The sequence below is a fragment of the Nesoenas mayeri genome (assembly GCF_963082525.1).
Source record: "Nesoenas mayeri genome assembly, chromosome: 6".
Taxonomy (NCBI): domain Eukaryota; kingdom Metazoa; phylum Chordata; class Aves; order Columbiformes; family Columbidae; genus Nesoenas; species Nesoenas mayeri.
In genome coordinates, this window is record NC_137545.1 from 22,935,926 (window position 1) to 22,954,806 (window position 18,881).

An 18,881-nucleotide genomic window follows, 5' to 3' on the forward strand; every position below is an offset into this window, starting at 1 on the left:
GTCACCACTTGCTGGTATTGGAGTATCTGTTGCTTGCATGAAACCTAAGCCAGTAAATATAAAATTGATCTTGGTGGGAAAAAGAGACGTAAGGCAAACCCAGTTATTAAGAACATGTATTATTTGATGTTAATAGAGTACATCGTTTTCATGAGGGCACCAAAATGTATTTTGTGCCTGTGAAGGTCTCAGAATAGGGAAAAACTATAATCTCTCTGTAACTGGTCCCACAATCATAGCATATTCTTCCACAAGAAGACCTGGGATAAACTCTGGATTTTACCAAATGTAATGTTTGAAATGATATCTTTTTGTTCTGTAAAGGATGTATGAAAAAGTTTTGAAATTGACATTTGACCTGAGTGCATGGTTATCTTTATCAATGCAATACGGATGTCTCCAGAAACTTAACTTCTGCTGTAGTCTTCCTTATTTTCACTATGCAGCCCATCAATTCTTTTAAGCCCTTTCCTTTGCTATATGCCAGTTAACTTATCTTACTTTATAAAGATTTTGGGGTAGATTGTGAAATTACTGCAATAAAAGTTTCTTGCACAAATAATTGCAGTGGCAAAGTAGAAAGCTCTCACAATTTTTTTAAGTTTTTCAGAATTTTTGTTTGGCTTTTTAATTTTTGGAATAACGAAATTTCTGTTCAAGTGTCCTTGATTTGAGGGCTCCTACTGTGCATAAACCTTTGCTGACTTTCATTTGACACATTCCCATGAGAAAAAGAGCACATAGGCATTTCACTCCTCTGTATTCTGCTGTGGATTTTGAGTGTCTCTTCGTTACAGTTAGAAAAACTAAATGAGCTTTCTTGGGCTTTGCCTGGAGTGAAGCTTTTCTTTGTAGGTAGGTATGTGGCACCTTCTTCATTACTACCCAGTGCAATTCCACTGAAAGGGGATTTCCCTGTATCTACTACCTCAAGTTATGCCTGATGTTGATGATATGCAGTGTTTACATGGAAAGCCTTGATAGCAGACTATTCTGCCCCTGAAAAACAGAAGACAAAGATTTAATATTTATTATATATATTTTTTAAAAAGTAATATTCATTACTATTTGAGTTGCATGTAGTTTTTAACAGTTTGGGTGAGTGACACAGAGCTGACTGCTCACCACTGTGAGGGAGAGGTTATCTGTCTGGCCACTGGACCATAAAGTTTTATTGCAAACTGAAAGCAGGGCATTGCCGGTGACTCTGAAGAGCATTATGCACCTTTATGATGCTATATAATAAAGGAAGTATTTCAGAATATGTTTGGAAATTTCTAAAAGGTGTTAATGAAGATGTTCTTCTCTGCTGCTGTGAGACTATTAAACTGGCAACACTGAAGCGATGTGGCTTTACAAATAAGGGGATACCTTAAAATCAGTGTCAGCTCTAACACTATGAGCAAAGTAGATTTTCTATGAACTATAGAGGGGAAATATACCAGCTCCATGTATTTTTAAAGTTATATAGGTTGTCTCATCTGGAGATAATCTATATAATTCACACTCTGTTTTCAATCTACATCAACAGCTCCCAAAAACAAGAGATATAGCTATGCTATATTAGGAAAATAGACCCCAACCTGTATTTTGCAGCAGGTACCCATTTCCACCAAGCAACGGGCGCTGTGTTTAATCAGTGCTCTGGTGGGGAGTCCTGCAGTATCTGCCCACTCACTCCTGGTCCCTCAGTGAGGTGCCTTCTAACACATGACAAGGTATTCCAAAGATCTGATTATTTTCATAATGTTAATTTATGACAGTTTAAAAGACATCTCAGAATTTTCGTAACATTTAAACTGCATGTCTGATAGAAGAAGTAATGAATGGGATCTTCCTCTTCATACGCTGTTCCTCTAGTCAAAGTGTGTGGTGCTTTATTTAAACAAGGAGTCCCAACCATATCAGGGGAATAACTTGTGGGCAACAGATTTTAAGCAAAAGTGGCAAAATAATGCTTTTTCACATGTTTTTCTAAAGGTAGCAAGGGTTTGTATTAAGTGGTTGCAAATTAGTATAACCAAAGAGACTGAATTTCTTTAAATTATTGCTTCTTACTTGGCAGATTTTAAAACCAGCATGTTGCAGCAGAATATGCTCATCAGGAAATGAGGTACACATTCACTTATGCTATCATATGGATTGTGGGATTGTGAGTATGTTTTGGTTTTAATCTTGCAAGAAGTTTCTATGCCAGCTGCTAACTATTAATATTACAGTCAGAGTGAACTAGCACTGTTTTACTTCATGCCTAAGTACTTGCAATTTCCTGGTGTAGTTTGCTTAGGTAAAGTCTGAGAAGTCTTCTGTAGGATCGAGTCCTTAAAAAGTAAGTCCGGTAAGTCTTGGTTGAAGTATCAGATCACTTCTCTCTGCCAAAAAAAAAAAGTATAGCTATTACTAAGTATATGTCCTGGAACAGACTTATTTAGCAAATAGACATACTAATTTTTACTCCAAGTTAATACCAAATTGCTAAGAAACTTGCAGCTATGCTGTATACTTGTGGGAGGTGAAGATCTTAGATAATTTGACAGATGTCACTTTAAAAGGAAAAGATAGAATGGGTAATATCTGTGTTGTGCACAGATCCAACCACACATCAGTGATCTACTCCTTCCGTTCTCAGACAAAGGGGAAAGCAGGTTAGTAGATGGCCAGGATGTCTCCACACAGCAACCACAAAATGAGCACCATGCCTGGGTGATGAAAATACTTATACAGCATATATATATATAGAGAGAGAGAGTGCATATATAGATATGCAATATATATATATGCAGTACTTACATTGCACATATATATATATATCTATATATATATCTGCAAAGTGTGGTATTAAGTAATCAGAGTAATTGTCATATTTAAGTTGCACTCATAAATTAAAAGGCTTTGTTCCAGAATGGACTTTGCCACGTGCCTCACATTCTCAGTGAAGACTATGTTAGTTTTAAGAAAGGAAAACCTGATAAGTTGGTTTAAATTTTGCTATGTCTGGACTTTAGTCTAACTCTAGGCAGAGAATTACGTTTGGAAAGATGTACAGGTCAGGGCTGGTGCTCAGCTGGGGGCCTCAGCCTGCGTGGAGAGGCAGGTGAGAGGTGGTGGGGCCTGCCACATGGATCCTGCCCGAGGATCAGCTCATCTGGTGGGAACTGATGCTTTGCAACCAGGCAGGTTACAGCCAGTGAGCAACACCTTCTTCCTCTGAACAACAGCTTCTCTTGGGTCCCCCTGAGTTTCTACGACCACACAGTCGTGTTCGGAGAAAGAAACACACTTGAAATCCTGCAGAACCCTGTCAGAAAAGCTGCCAAAGACATTTACCTCGACGGCGGTGGGCAGTGCCCCGTTCGGCCCCGCTGTTACTGCCCGTACTCACCGCGGCCGCGGGCTGGGCTCGCCCCGCGCAGTCCCACGCCGGGTGGTGCCGGTGGTGCGGCCCCGGCCCGGGCAGCGCCGCGTACGGGCTCCGCTCCCGCCCCCGTGCCGGCCGCCGCGCCTTCCCCCGCGTCCCCGGCGGGGGAAGGCGCGGCGGCCGGCACGGGGGCTCCGACTTGGGCGAACCGAGCCGTCCAGGACATCTGGCCGGAGAGAAGCGCCGCGGCCTCGGGGGAGCCGCCTACGGCTCCGCCACGGCAGCCGGCGGAGCGCTGCCCGAGGCCCGGAAGGTGAGCGCCGTGCCGTGGGCGGTGGCAGGGAGGGAGGTCGCGGCCGCGGGACGGGCGGGCGTGGGGAGGGAGCGGGGGTCAGCCGGCGGGCGGCTGCGGGCCGGCCCGGGGCAGGAGCCGGGGCAGCTCCGGAGGCGGGAGCGTTCCGGCGCGCGGGGCCGCGGGGCAGGTGCGTGCGCGGGGGGCGCCGCTCCCCGCCCGGCGGCCCTGGGCGGCTGCGGCGCGGCTGGGCGCCGGCGGAGCGCGGCGCTCGCTCGGCTCACGCTCGTGTTTGCGCATGACCCCTCCCCGCCTGAGCCCTCCCCTCCCCGGCGGCAGCGGGGAAGGTTAGCCTCAGACACAGGCGGCTGCTCGGCGGCGGCGGCCGCGGCGACGCAGTGCAGAGGTGCGGGCAGGTTGCGCCGGCCCCGCGCCCCGTCTCTCCCACGCCCCGCCTGTCTTCGGAGCCCGCTCCCCGCCGGCGGCCTCCCCGCGCCGGTGTCGGGCCGGCCCCCCGGCCATGAGCGCGGCGCTGGGTGTCCCCCCGCCGCGCCGCCTCCCCCGCCGCCCCCGGCGGCTGCCGGGCTCCAGGAAAGTAGCTTGATGAGTGTCCAAAGTAGCAGTGGAAGTTTGGAGGGGCCGCCATCTTGGTCCCGGCTCTCCACGTCCCCACCGAGCCTGCAGGGCTGCTCCGCGGCGGCGGCCTCCCAGCTCCACGGCGCGCCGCCCGGCAAGCCGCCCAAGGAAGGTAACCAGCGCGCCGCGGGGCTGCGCGGGGGGCCCGGCCCTCGGGGAGGGGCCCGCCGGCCGCCGCCGGAGGCCGGTCCCGGGCTGGAGGGGAGCGGCGGCGGGAGAGGCTGGTGTCCCCGGCGGCGGTGCGGGGTCAGCGCTGGGCCCGGCGGCGGTGAGGGAGCCTCCGCCGCTAGGCGAGCGGGGCCGCGCCGCCCGCGCCTCGTTGTTCGCCCCGCCGCCGGGCCGCGGAGGGGGATCGGCCCGCGCTCCCTCCGCTCCCGGGCCGTCCGCCCGGCGCCCGCCGTGGCTGTGCTGGGGCGGCAGCTCGCCGCGTCCTCCCCGAAACCGGTTTCCCCCCGCCAGCGGTAAAGCGAAAGTGCTGCGCCGGAGGATGCGGCCGTTGTTGCCGATGGAGGGAGTCGGGCACTTTTGGCATCATGGAGGTGGGGAGGAGAGAGGGGCCGACACCGGAGGGTTCGGCCCCGCGGGGAAGGCGCCCCCGGGGGCGGCGGGTTTTACGGCCAGAAGTGACAGGGCGCCTTGCGGCCACCGCGAAATGACTGCAACTTTCTCCTGTCCTCCATCACGCCTTGGATGATAATATTTTTCTCCTCCCTCCCCTGCTCCTCCCCTCTTGTGTTACACCGACAGCGACAGCAGGGTGTTGTGGGTGTTTGCAGGGAATATCTGTATGAAGGTTATGAGCAAACAAGTCCCTTCGCTATTCCCTTTCGGGTATTGTCTGCTTTTCCTCCTTGCGTTGAAATGTATTGCCACAAGATGTAGCAGTTATACAGCTCGTGGATTGCTCGATGCTTTTAGCTAAAATAACTACTTGCTGAACGCCGGTTAGTGGCGGAGGAGAACTTTTATAGATGGATACTTGCATGCCGAGCAGATAGATAATTTTACTTGATTTGCCCCAGTTTAATGAATACCGTGAAGCATTTCTTGTAGCGTCTGCAAAACGTCATCGCCCAAACAGGAAACTTGCTAACTTGAAATAATAGTGAAAATGGGGAGTCTTTGTTTTTCAAGTCTCTCCGTGGCTGCTTCTTTCTGGTTTTGTTTGGTTTCGTGATATTTTTTTTTCTTTGGCGGGGGGGAGGGGTTGTTAAGCTATGTAAAGACTTGGTAACAGGGATTTGACATCCTGAAAATGCGTAACGCAGTCCGTGTTTCTCCATTTTCCACACCGGTAGTTGTCAGACTTGTATCACTCTGTGTCACTTTTGCACACGCTCCTCCAGGTAGATTGACATGAAATGCTCTAGAAAATACCTGGAAAGGAATTATGGTATATGTTAAAGATGCTGAGCAAAGTGGCAGGCATTTTGTGCTCATCTTCTCTGGGAAACTGAAGCTTTTAGAAAAACAGCCACTGCTGGCCCAATATATAGTTTAAGTTTATTGAGAGTAGGTTTCTTCAGTATTGCGACACTTGTTATGAATACGCGTGCGTATAATATTCACGCAGACTGTATAGATGAGGTATTTTTGCATGTATTTCAGATACCTGGCATATAAGCCTGAAATTATTATTGCAGCACAACTTATATATCGATTTATTTTAAAGAAAAATTATGTTTCTTGAGTACTGCTTTTTAGATATTGAAAAACATCTTTGTGAAATTAGTTTTTAATGGGATGGTTATGATGCTTTTTACTTTTTTCTTTCTTAGGACTCATGGTGTTGGATTTTTCTAGGTACTGTAATTTACATCCTCTAATGCAGGTTCATGGGTTACTGAGTAATCAAAACCCTGGTGTTTGCTTAGTACTATAATGGACTGTGTGTGCACGGTGTTCCTGGGTCGCGATAATTGTGCATCCTCACTAGGCAGCTCTGTTTGAAAATCATAAGCTGCCAGCCATACTTGGATTTACATTTTGTGTTTGTGCTCATGGGATGTTATCAGCACACTTTATGTGTAGACATTTTGCAATGAAGTATCTTGCCTGAAAGCAGTAGGCCCCAAAATATAAACATGTTCGTAGACATTGCCTTATATATGTGAAAGAATGATGTCAGATCAAACTAATAAATGTGCTGTATTTGCAGTGCAATGTATTTTTAGAAGTTTGTGCTCTCATCGATTTTAAACTTGTGATACCTTGTGATGTTAATGGAGATTATGAGCTTTGGGGCGGCGCAGGAGGCTGCCGGCCCATACTGAATCAGTGCTGCATCGCCACTGATGCCTGTGCCGGTTTTAACTGGAGAATATTTCCAGATACGGACCATTTGGCACTGGGGCTGATCTTGTGCCCCAGCCTGGACTTCTCCTTTGTGGATTCCGATCTCATTGTTTGGCTTCTGTGATGGTTCTGCTCGTGTTGCCTTCAGATGTGCAGGCCCTCAGTGCGTGCACCATGTGTGCTATGGTTTATCTGACTGTACTTGTGATTCACTGTGAAAATTTGGCACAAGCCCACATCTCTCACACGGGTTTTTAAAGGTTCTGATTGATTGAGAACAGAAACCCACAGCACCCTGGTTTAGCACGTCCTACTAATACTGTATGAAGCTCTAATATGGAGGAAGCAAACAGAAGAGCTCTGGTATATATAACTATCACACAAAGTTATTTTAAAAAAAATGCAATGCCTTGTCAGTATCAAAAAGGGACTACTTGGGAAATAGAAGTGAAATTAAAGAAAATAATTAATCTTTTCTGGAATGCACTACAACATTTCTGCAACAGTTTTCATTGAACGTTATCTTCTATATCTTGGCTTACAAGGACATCATGGCTTAGCTGTATAAATTTGAATTTATGTTTTAAGGTTTTAAAATTAAAGGACTGGGGTGGACTTGAATACAATTGCATCTGAACACTTATATGGTACCAGAATAGTCTCTTGTTTGCATTTCAGTATAGCTTGTAAATGTCTGTAGTTCTGTCAATTGTTTTATATGCCAGTAACTTGTGTGTGGGATATGTGGCCACTTATTCAAGAGCCCTGCAGTAGATGCTATCAGGAATTTAGGAGGACTGCTATGTGGTATTATTTTACATACAGTATGTGATTGTGTGGCTAAATCTTGTGCCACAGCTCACATAATTGTACTCACGCAACTTCATGTTTGAAGTTTATTGAGTTTTGACTGCTTTGTGGGTGTAACTAAGAAGACCAAAGCGTATAGCTGGAAAGTGCTGTATTGTAAATGGGGGATGTTCAGGTCATTGCTGACAAGACAGAGAGACAAGAGATTTTGGGTGATACATATGAGTGTCTTTGGGTAGCTTATTTTTTGAGGTTGGGGGCAGTGCCACAGTGTCTGATGGTCAAGCATGATGCTTTGCAAGTTATTTTTTGTGTGTGCTGTTGGCTTTGAACACCTTACAAAAAGCAAAACTGCATGCCGAATGCAGTTGAATTACCATGACAGGAATGTGAATTTCAGTTTTCAAACATGAAACCATATGGCAACAAATTGGTAAATAAACTCGTGACATCCATTTGACACTCTTTGAATAACTAATGTTGTAGATGCAGCAAATTTTGTTGGTGACTTTTTAAAAAAAATTGATAAATGTGTATTGTTTGTATTTGTTGTTGCCTAAGATGTGATGATAGTTGTATATCTGAGCATAAACTCCTTGAGTTTCCGGTCTACAAAATGTTTCCAGATGCCAGGTTGTGTCACAGAGGCTACATACACTATATTAGTCCATGAACATGAAAGCTACCTGATCTTATTAAGACTTCCAGGATTGGGTTTTTTTTGCTGTTGTTTGCTTGTAGGGCAAAAACTCAGCTACTTTATTTGCTTAACCAGTAAGGTCTCGGTAAGTTTATTAATAGTTTCTTGTCATTCAGCTGTAATTGAGAATTTTACGAATTTGGACAGTTTATGTGGGAGCAGAGAAGAATGAGAATGCTTCATGTTTAAAGATGATGGTATATTTTTACTTAGGATAAGCGCAGCAGTCATAAAAGATTCTTTAGGCTGGCTGTAGCATGGGCGGGTGTTGTGTATGACTGTATGTTGTTCCACTGATATGCACAGATTCTGGCTTGTGATATTGCCGTTTCTGTTGCAGATGTGTTCTTCATAGTGAGCTGACGCTTATGCCAGATTCTCACGAGATTTTATATCATGTCAAATTGAGACATGGGAGAAGACAACGTTTTTTTACAAATATGGGCCCATGTTTGAATCTGGTTTTATGAAAGGCAAATGCTGCAGAGAATAGAGTAAATTAGTACTTGGGTGATTGTTTTAATTCTGTTTTAACTTGCCTAGAACAGAATTTCCCATTAACATATTCCATTTTAAAGAGAGAATCAATATATTAAAGGATAGTCTGTATTTATTTACTATTCTCTCATTTAAAATAAAAAGCCTGTTATTTCTCTCGTTCTTTTTTTTTCCTATATTTTTTTTTCTTGTTTGCTTTTTCTTTCAGCAAGTAAATTGTTTTCTTCAGCAAGGTGAAGTAAACTTGCTTATTAGTAATAACTCTGGTCTGGAATTAGTCTTGACATTTCTTTGGGTTTTCTTAGAGCCTGGTAATCCTGAATGATTGCAAAATACTGTTGGGACTCCTGGGAAAAGCTACTGTGTATATATGTGCATCACAGTCAAAGTTAGGTCTGTATAATTTTGGTACTGAAGAATGGAGATTATGGAAATATGACAGACTTAAATAATCCTTTATGCCTTCTGTATTCTTGATAAAAGGTTCTGTATTGAAGTAGTATTCGCTTCCAATCCAGATTACTCCCATACTAAATTTTTGACATCCATGCTGAGTTTTTTTACACAAGAAAAAGCTGAAGTTAGTAAATTGTTTTTATGCAGCAGAGTATTTTCTGAACTGTAGCTCCCCTAAAACATAAAAGCACACTAGGGTAGGGGGAAGAAAAGCATTGTCTTTAGGAACTTTTTATTCTTTCTGTTTTGCTTGGTGTGTTTCGGCTGTAAAAAAGGAAAACGGAAATTTGGTTTGCCAAATTGCTCTGGGTGGAGGGGAGGATGGGTAGAGGAAGAAGAGTGGTCAGGATTTCTGTTGGGAATGCCGGTGCTCCAGCTGTGATCGCTGGAGAGCGGTTAAACAGAAACCGGCCGCCATAGTATACCCCAGTTTCTCAGGTGGGCTTGCGGGTGGAAAACTTCTAATGGTTGCCGAAGATAACAAGGGACAAATACTGCACTTTATGCTCAGTGCTTGAGGATCGAGTTCAGCAGCAGTGGAGAAGGGTTAGTGAGCATCAGAAGGTATTTTGAATCCTACATTTCCCTTCGTCCTGACTCCATCCACGTTGAAGTGCTGTGTTTGGGATAGAAACTACAGGTCTGCTTCTTTCCCAGGCACCTTGTCTCTGGAGGTCTCACTCCTTCCTTTCATTCCTGAGGGACATGGCAGCAGAGGAGGCCTGGCAGCCAGCCTTTCCCTGGGTAGGATGTAGTAGGTGGTAGGAACATGAACACTTGTGAAATTGATCGACCTCTAGTCAAACTGAGTCCCAGAAGAGGGGAGTAGAAGGGCTTGAGTGAGGTTGGACGTGCTGAAGATTGATGGGGAAGGCTGGGGTAGCGCGAGCCTTTGGGGCTGGGTCCGTGCTGGAGGAATTGACTGAAATCAGGGTGATTATATTACTAATTTTAATCATGGCTTAAATCAGCGAGCAGGAAATCCTGATTAAATAATTGTTTTTAATTTTATTTTGCATTTGTGCTTAATTATTTTTCTTAAAGAAAAGTTGATTCTAATTGGTCTAATTTGATCATGCGTCTTGCTAGGCAGGAGGGTGCACATCTATATGCATTTATTTAAGTAGTTATACAGCTTAGATTCTTAATGTTTAAGAAACATAATTTCCCATACTTTAGAAAGCTTTTAGCTAACTTTATTAGTGAAATAAAATGAATCTTAATTGTGCTAGATACATAACAAGAAACAAATATGTCCAAATGTGTTTTGCATTTAAACCAGATTAAGTAGAATTGTCTGTAGTTTGTGAAATGAGTCAGTTATTTCTGGTCACCGCGCCTTGCGAGATTCAGAGTTAACAGATCAAATCCAGTGACTGTTCCTTCTTGCTCATCATTTGGAAAAGAAAGCCACGCTTCCCGCTTTCCAAGTTGCCAGTTGGTCCTTAGTGGTTCCAAGTGAACCAACTGTTGCAGTGGTTGAACAAACGACAATGGCAGAAGCGGCTGATGGTGAAAGCCGCTTGAGTGCTTCGGAGTTCCGATCTGGGTGGCTTCCAGCGAGGTGGTGGTTTGGCTGCCAGCAGAGCATTAAAGTTTACATTGCTTGAATGTATTTTTCCCTTGTACGAATTTAATAGATCATAAACTTTAAGCCTCACCATAGATTCTTATCTCTCCATGTTTAGCTTAAGTGTTTAATGCTGGAGTGTATTTTTTAAATAAGCAAATAGGAAAATTCATCCACTCTGTGCTCCAAAGGCCTTTTTAACTTTAGCAGGAGAGGCATTGAGGCTAACAAATGTCCTCCAAGGATTTAGAGGGAAAGCTAGGAGTCGTCGGATAATTACACATCTGTGACAGGAATCTGATCGCTTTGGAATGGGAAACTTAATTTACTGGAGCTTTTACATGAAGCTGAGCGTCAGGGAGGTCAGTGTTCCCTGGAACCACCTCTACTTGCTGCACGGTGGCAGCAGAAGCATTAAGCAATGTATCTTGCCTCATCATATCTGCACAGTTTTAAGTGGGTGGAAGCTTAAAGGCCGCGGTGCTTTCTTTATAACGTCCTTAAGAACAAAGCACTCTGCGCTTCAGATTTTAAGATATGAGGATGGTGGTAAGAAACTCAAGTGCCTTTTACAGGAAATGAAGCCCGACCATAATTACTTGGCAATTGGCAAATGCTGGATTCCCTTTCTTTGGGCTTCTGATGCAGCTATACCTATAAGAGAAAAGGAAGAAAAATATCCTTTTTTGAGGAATAATGGGAAATCTTCATACTTTTAGGAAAATCGCTTGTATGATGTCACATACACCCAGCATTTTAGATATTTCGTTTTATGACTGTATCTTGAGCTCAAAGCGTATAGATGCTTCAAGTGCTGTATTCTGCACCTATAGCTTCTGGTGGGTTGCAAATGTTTATTTTTTAGTAATAGGACCTCTGAACTATATGCTTAAGAGCAACAAATTGGAAAGTGACATTAAATATGCAAATAATTATTTAAGTTGAAATAATGTGAGGTGCTGGTCTTCACTCATTGGGTCTCTGGTGCCTTTGAGATCACACAGCTTTAACAGAAGAGGGGTTTCCCATTTCTCTTCCCAACCACTGAACTCTTGGACCTATTGATTCTGTGGAGACAAACTCAGAGGATGCTGCAAGTAGGATTTCTAAGACTACTTTTTTTTCACTGCCGCGGCTTAGGCTACTCAGGCCCTTACACTGCAGAGCCATATTTGTTAACTATTGTTTTTCCAAGTCAATGCTGCGTTCTCTTAGATTCCACAAGTTTGTCCTGAATTTTGCTATTTTGGTCCTCAGGGAGGTTACAGTATTTGCTCTTTCTTTGCTTATTCTTAGTAAAAGTGATGAGAGAAGTAATATCCTTTAGTAAGTTGACATTTTCATTATAAAGCAATTGAAAATAAAATCCGCACATTATTAGTAATATTTTCTTTAACATCAGTAGAAACATGTATTTTTATATTAATTTATACAGAATTATAATTAAAAATATGTTTGTTTAGACAGGACAACTTTTTTGGTTGACACTGGTGACTTACAGCAAGCTAAGTGATATCATGCTAAGTGATATCATTGTAAAGACCAACTGTATTTGCACATTCAAGATTGTGATGAAACCAGTTCTCTTAATAAATACATTGTTTGTATGATGAAAAATAGAGTGACTTTGAAATAGCCGTGAGTTTTTATATATTACAAATATTATTTTAGTTTATGTGGGAGAACTTTTGCAGGTATTATGTTGGAGGTCTCTATTGGCAAATGCTTTTAGCCTGGATGGGTAATTATCCGTTTTTAACAGTTCTCTTAAAAGATGTTATCAGAAGTTTGGGAACTTTTCAAAGTCAAGGTCCACTGCTCAGGCAAATCCAGGCAAGTGTCCTGCTCCCCTTCCCGCTCTCTCCCCTGGCCTGTTCCCTTCACCAGCCAGGTGACAATTTACGGGGAGAGAAGAGTGATGGTGGTCTGAGTGGTGTCATTATCTTCATGAGGTAATTCTTTTGTTTTAGTTGTGGTGATTATAGATTGGTAAGAGTTGGTTAATCAGTATTAGGCAGTGGATATTTTTTGTTTGGTTTTTGTTTCTTTTGCAAGTCAGTTATTCCCTGAGCCGGCTGTTGTTTGGGCGTGGTTGCTGTGTCTTTGATACATATTTTAGAAACTTTTTGATTATTAGTGTTGCATTTTAGTTTCAGTAGTTTTATTCACAGTACTGAACCATGGAAAAAGTCTGTCTTGCAAGTTTTCTGCAAGCTTTAACTTGTGGAGTAATTCTTGTTGTAGTCCCTTTGTATTTAGTATTATGAAGGGCCATTATGAGGAGTGGGATTTTCATATTTTAAAATTACTATGGGATACAAATAGAAGTAAATCCTGGAGATGCAGGTTTAGGATTTTTAAATGAGATATTACAAAAAATACTTTTTGCTGTCCTTGTTATTGCCTCAGTATGTGATTGCTTTTTGTGGAGTTCATTGCCTATTTAATTTACCTCTATTTATATAATCGTATTGCATGTTACCTCTTTCTAATTAAATTGTATTATTAAATGATTGTGGTACTAATAATGCCTAAGAGGGGTAACACCAGTATTCAAAGGCACGTCATGGTCTTTGCTTCCTTGTTAGATGATATTTTGTATTCTGCATCCATAGATTTTTTTCAGTCCCCTGCTTGATACATGCTGTCACATTCTGAACATCCAACTGGTTAGTATTAAGGAAGAGGCAATTTTATATATAATGCATGTACACACTTTTATATATGCACAAAGTCTGTGTGTGAAGTCTCGATGAGTTGTCTGTTTAGTCATTAGGAATACTAATGTTGTTAGGGACCCCCATCCCCCACAGCATTTCACAAACAAGCTCCGCTTACACAAAAACTTCAGCTGCTCTTCAGTAAAAATGTTCTAAATTCCTGTTGTCTCTTGTTACATACTTCTTAAAAACTTGACTCATTTTTTCAAGTATGTAATTTTGTTAAACCTGCTGATGAGTATTGCAGATTATATAAAGTTTGGCTGCTAGATTAATGGTACTGGTTTTGCCATATCTTGAGTTTTAGCTCTTTACGTTGCTGTTTGCTTTTAAATAGAAAAATGTAGAGCTCACAAAAAAAAAGCAGTCTGGTTGTATATTAAGATTATAGATTAGTATTGTATTTATTTTATTTTTCTCTCTATTTGTTATATTTGCAACATATGTCATAATTTGGGAATGAAATATTGAAGTTATGACAACAAAATAATTTCCAGTAAATGACCTTAATAGTGACTTTTTTTTTTTCCTCCTTCTCTTCCCTGTGTCGTGTGATTGAAAGTTGACCTGATTTGTTCTCCTGGCTAAATCACAACGTGCTGTTCTCTCGGAGCCTTTCACTTGTTTTTCTCTTCTGCAGAAGTGCAAACAACAGGCACCAGTCTCTGCCAGAGTCTGACAACACCTTCCTGCTGTTTTCCTTAAATCTCTCTTTTTCTTCAAGTTTGTTCATACAAAAGAAAGGGAGAAAGGGAGAAGCTGCTGGTTTTGCTTTTTGTTGTTGTTTTTGCAGCTCTGAGATCCCATCTTTCTAGGGGAAGTGAGTGGTGAGGCAGCAGTAGCGGTGACTGTCGGAAGCTGCAGAGTCTGGCGGTGCGCCGCTGTCCCCGAGGCTCTGTGGCTGGGGTGTGTGCTCTCGCCTGGACCAGCTCCTGCCTCCTCCCACTCTCAGTTTCCCTTCCCGACCAGTGCTGGGCCACAGGGGTGACCTCCAGTCTTGTCCCACTCCTCTGCTCCTCTGTGCTAAGCTGTCCTTTCCCCCCTGAAGTCGCGTTCCCCCTGCTCAGCTTGCAATTGTGCATGCTGGTGATTTTCCTGGAGGGAGGGTGATCTTTGATAAAGGGAGCAGGTTTATGCTGTAGAAGCAAGAACCTTCTGGACATTCAAGCATTGGCTGCCTGCGCTCAGCTGGAGCTACACTTGGTGGTGCGGTTTTGTGAGGATGCGGCTGGGAGTCTGTCCTCTGGTGTTCCCCGGTGTGTCACCGCGCAGGAGCCCTCCTGCTGTAGACCTGGCAGCAGTGGTGCCTGCTTGGTGTGGTTTGGGGTTCACAGCCGCAGTGCCTGTGTCTAGAAAGACTGGAGAGGAATGTTGGTTTATCTTAGCTGTCAAAATTCTGCTTGAGAAAAAGTGAAATCCAGTCTTAAGATTGTTGTGGATAAAGATCCAAATGAGGGATTTGGGGTAAATAACAGGATTTGTTAGTATTTTTTCTGTCTTTAATAATGGAAATTCTTCACGGTTTTTAGGTTTAAGTCAAGACAGGTCATTAAAATGACTTTTTGTTGCACCAGTTGAGTTATTGGATCTGGTTTGTTGTATGAATGATCCAAAGGCACTGAGCAGAAGAGTTTATTTCTGGCAAAATAAGATGGTTTTAGTACAATTTATCTTACTTGGTGAATAATCATGTTAGCATGTAGTACTTGCAGTACATTATTTTTTTATACGAAAGCTGTACATAAAAGCAGAGAATTAGTGATTCAAGTACTACCAAAATAGGTATATAGCATCACTAGCTGTTAGGGATGTAAAATGGCTTCGTTAGAGACTAAACTGACCTTTTTCTAAGAGGTATACCAAAACCTGCATGGTGTACTTGGTCACTGGTGTTTGCATTTGCCACCTAATATTTAGAAGCTTTTCCATGTATAGACGTCACCATGTATGCATGTTAACGGTGGCAACACGGCATTGGCAGCTGCTGGGGCAGGTGGTGGCATCGGCCCTGCGAGCGGTGGCGGCTCCTGCTGCGTGGGCAGGGTGAGGAGGGTGGCCTCCAACTGGCCTTTTTCTGAATTCACTGCAAACTGCTGTTGGTGAAACTTTCTCCTTCCTGATGTGTTGGGGTTTGTGTTTGGGGGTTTTTTTGTGGTGTGGTTTTTGTTTTTTCAAATGCTTTTACTAGTTCTTAAACTTCAGTTGTCTCTTTGTCACTAAGATGGACAACCCACTAGAGCGGTGGGCCTGTGGCGTGAGCAGCAGGTCCGCTTGCACGTCTGCAGACTCATTGGGGCTTTAACCTTCTCTGACTGTACAGGCATAGGTCTCATTCGGCCTGTCCGCCTTTTCTAACTGATGGAGGTAAGCCTGGCTCAGTTCTGGATCCTCGCAGTCCATTATAGATTTATTGATAGATCAATTCTTTTTTTTATTTTAATCTTCTGTGTGGTTAGCTTGGTGTTCAGTTACCCCCAAAGTCAGGAGTGTGGAAGCAGTCGAGGCAAACATACGCCAGGTGAAATGCATCCCGATTTATCAGCCATTGGTAAGGTGTGCCGCTGCCTCCCGGTAGCGCTGGCTGTTGTGTCTCTGATGGGCCGTACAAGTTGGCTCTGAGAACCCCGCTGCAGCCACCCGAGGGGTTTCATGGTCCTCCCTTGCTTTTGGTATGAGCTGTTTTAAGCAGAAGTGCTGCTTTATCTTCTGTTAGTTGGAGAAGAGAACTTGGATCACACTTGTTTCTTCTTAAATTAGGCTGCAGTGGTCCACAGGTGCCGTTATAGTGTCCTTATCCTTTAACTGAGAAGAAATGTCGTTAGTTCCATAGGGCAACAAGTACTATGTAGCTGAGTGTTCAGGTGCTTCTACATGGTGGATGATGTTAATTGCACGTAAATATTTTTACTGGTGTCTTGAAATATGGTTTGAATATATACCTGACTTTTTTTTTTTATTTGCAATATCAAAGACTTATAGCTCTGCCCTTTCCTAATTTCTAGTTGCCCTCAGGGCTTCAACTGCATTTATGTTACAAAATGTTATTCACGTGATCACAGACTTTGTTCCATGAAGTCTGTTCTTTGCTCGGTTCTCAGGAAGGGACTGTGTTGAAAGGAGTGAGAAACCTTTCTTTCTTTTAAAACTTGAATGAAAGTGATAGTGTAGCAGAAAAGAAAGCTGGTTTAAAATTAGGTGATGAACACTGCAAAGGAGCAATGGCTGTAATGCAGATTTCTTTAATGATAATGCCCAGGAACGCTAAAAGTGAATTTTTGACAGATGGTTACATAGGATGCTTTTTTTGTTAACTATGCAGGTGTTGAATTTTTAAAAATGTTCAGTACACAAAGTTGCAACTGAATTTAATGTATACTGTGGGTATCAACAGGCTTTGTAGCTGTGCTGTGAGAAGGATGCATACAAAGTTTGAAATATTTCTTACCCTTAGTCTCAAACTTGATTTTTCACTGATTCATGTGTGATTTCATAGAAGTCTCATTTTTCCCTATCTGTATAATGGGAGCAATGCTGCAAGGTCCTAGGAAAACGTGGGTGTAACATGTCAGCTCTGTGTGTGTAATTTATCTAGAGCTGTATTCTGAGAAGCTCCTCCGTACAAAGGACTTTTAAAAAATGGGTTTCTTCCCCTATTCAGCGAAGCTTGGGTTGCCTTGTCAGTTCAGAGGCTGCTAGTTGAATTGTACTTTATTTTTTTAAGACAAACCACAAAAGCTTAAGGAACAGTATCTAGTTGCCTGGTTCTTTGAGCAGCACCTATCCTCTAGTCAGGGTGCCTACAAGAGGAAGGTAGTGAGCTCAGCACAGGGACAGGGTCCCAACTGCATGAGCTGCCTGGTGTGGTGGTTTCTCACCAAGCTTGTGATCCTGCAGTTTAAATCTTTTAATGTAATTCTTCTTGTTTCAGTTTTTGTATTTTCTATGCTATGTGCACCATGCAGATGTTTTGAAAGGAGGAAACTGACAGTGCTTTTCGAGGTTTGTACTGTTTTTTCTTAAAATGGCGTAGTTCAAAAACCAAAATAGTTCATGAGTCTTGTGGTGACAGTTAGAGGTGAATTTATTGTCACAGCTTCATCTTAGAGGTGTAATAAGATTTTTGCATGTTTGTTGAACTGTGGCCTCTTACCTAAGTATATGGGAGTTGTTAGAGTTGATCACAGTGTTAAGAGTGAAATAGATTAATATACTTGGAAAGACTTAGGATTTTTTGCTTTATTTCTTATTTATAGCATGTAATGAAGAGAACACTATAGGTTAAGAGTTATGGGCTGTGGTCAGCAGTTGTACCGTGCTGTGTGCTGCAGGGAGCAGAGCCCTGGCCTCGGCTGGGGGCAGGGGCTGCCTGCGCTGGGGAGCATTTGGAGATCATGAGGGCAGAAATGGCAGCAGGAGCTGCAGAAGTAAGGAGATTAGGAAATTCAGGGAATTAGCAACTGAAACACACTTCTGTTGACACAAATACAGCTTTCAAATACCAAATGACTGGTATTGTAACTTGGAAAAATAAGAAACATTTATTCCACTAAATTGTTGGGGGTTTTTGGACCGCCTTTCTACCCTATAGGTAACTTGCAGTCAAAGTTATTTAGGGAAAAGCGGCACAATTTATATTTGTTCCTTCATGGTTTACTTTGTCTGAGGAGGGAGGGTGAGAACCAAAGGCCTCGTGGGAAGGGGCACTGGCGCTCCCTTCCTGCTCACTAGGTGACCTCTGCTTTCAACTTCCTTTTCACTCCTTCCTTAGATAGCAGAAACTGCTGTTTATTTTTGATATGTGGGAAAGGCCTGTGCCATTTTAAATTCTTGCAGACAGCCATTTCATGGACTTGAGCTTTGAGAACTCCTGGTTTGTTTCCTTGTAAGTGAATGCACCAAATGAAATCCACTGTACTTTCTGGTATTTCTCTAGGTGGATGTTTCTTCTTCAGGACTGCTCCAGGCTTTTAGCACTTTTCAGCATAGAGAGATAGAAAGTAGTGCACTTTTGTTTGGAGTGTGATGCACGTTTTGGGAGTATCACAAAACTGGTGTTATCTTGTGACCTGTTAGTCTGCATTGGCAGCAAGTGACCCATGAACGTGCAGTGTGCTTCTCCCTGCCTGCTGCCTCTTCCCTAAGGGCATAGGGAGCGTCTGGTTTTGCAGCAAATGAAGCTGAAATGGGCAAATTCTGCTTCTCCTTTTCTGTCTGGATACCTTTTACAGAACTGTCTGGAAGCAACAGTAATTGCTGCAGATTCCTCTACACAGACCTGAAAGGGGAGCTGGTGGAGATAGGCAGGCAGCATGTCACCTGCATGCATGCAGCCCAGGCTCTTTTAGTTTGTGTCTCTCTTGACATAATGTTATGTTCAAGGCAGATGTTTGCTACCCAGGAAGACAGTCTTTTAGTATTTCTGCCGCAGATATCTCACATAATTTTGGCCAAGATATTAAGTGCTTTCTATAGAATGCAGATAGGCTTTTCCTACCTTATGGGGAAATTGTAAGCATAAACTTATTGTCTGTGTATTGTATATTCAT

General features: G+C 43.2%; 1 protein-coding gene across 3 annotated transcripts in view; it reads left to right on the forward strand.

Moving 5' to 3' along the window:
• The first annotated feature begins 3,558 nt into the window (after positions 1 to 3,558).
• TLK1 (tousled like kinase 1) overlaps positions 3,559 to 18,881 on the forward strand; it is a 67,759-nt gene continuing 52,436 nt past the window's right edge. For 2 of the 3 annotated variants that reach the window (XR_013922253.1, XM_080346364.1), the window contains exon 1: positions 4,010 to 4,398. Coding sequence is in view for 1 of the 3 variants with exons in the window: in XM_080346364.1 (XP_080202490.1) it covers positions 4,254 to 4,398 (145 nt within the window). In the remaining 2 variants the exon portion in view is untranslated. Of the gene's footprint in view, positions 3,672 to 4,009; positions 4,399 to 18,881 lie in introns of those variants that run through there. The other variant, XM_080346365.1, reaches the window with a different exon arrangement.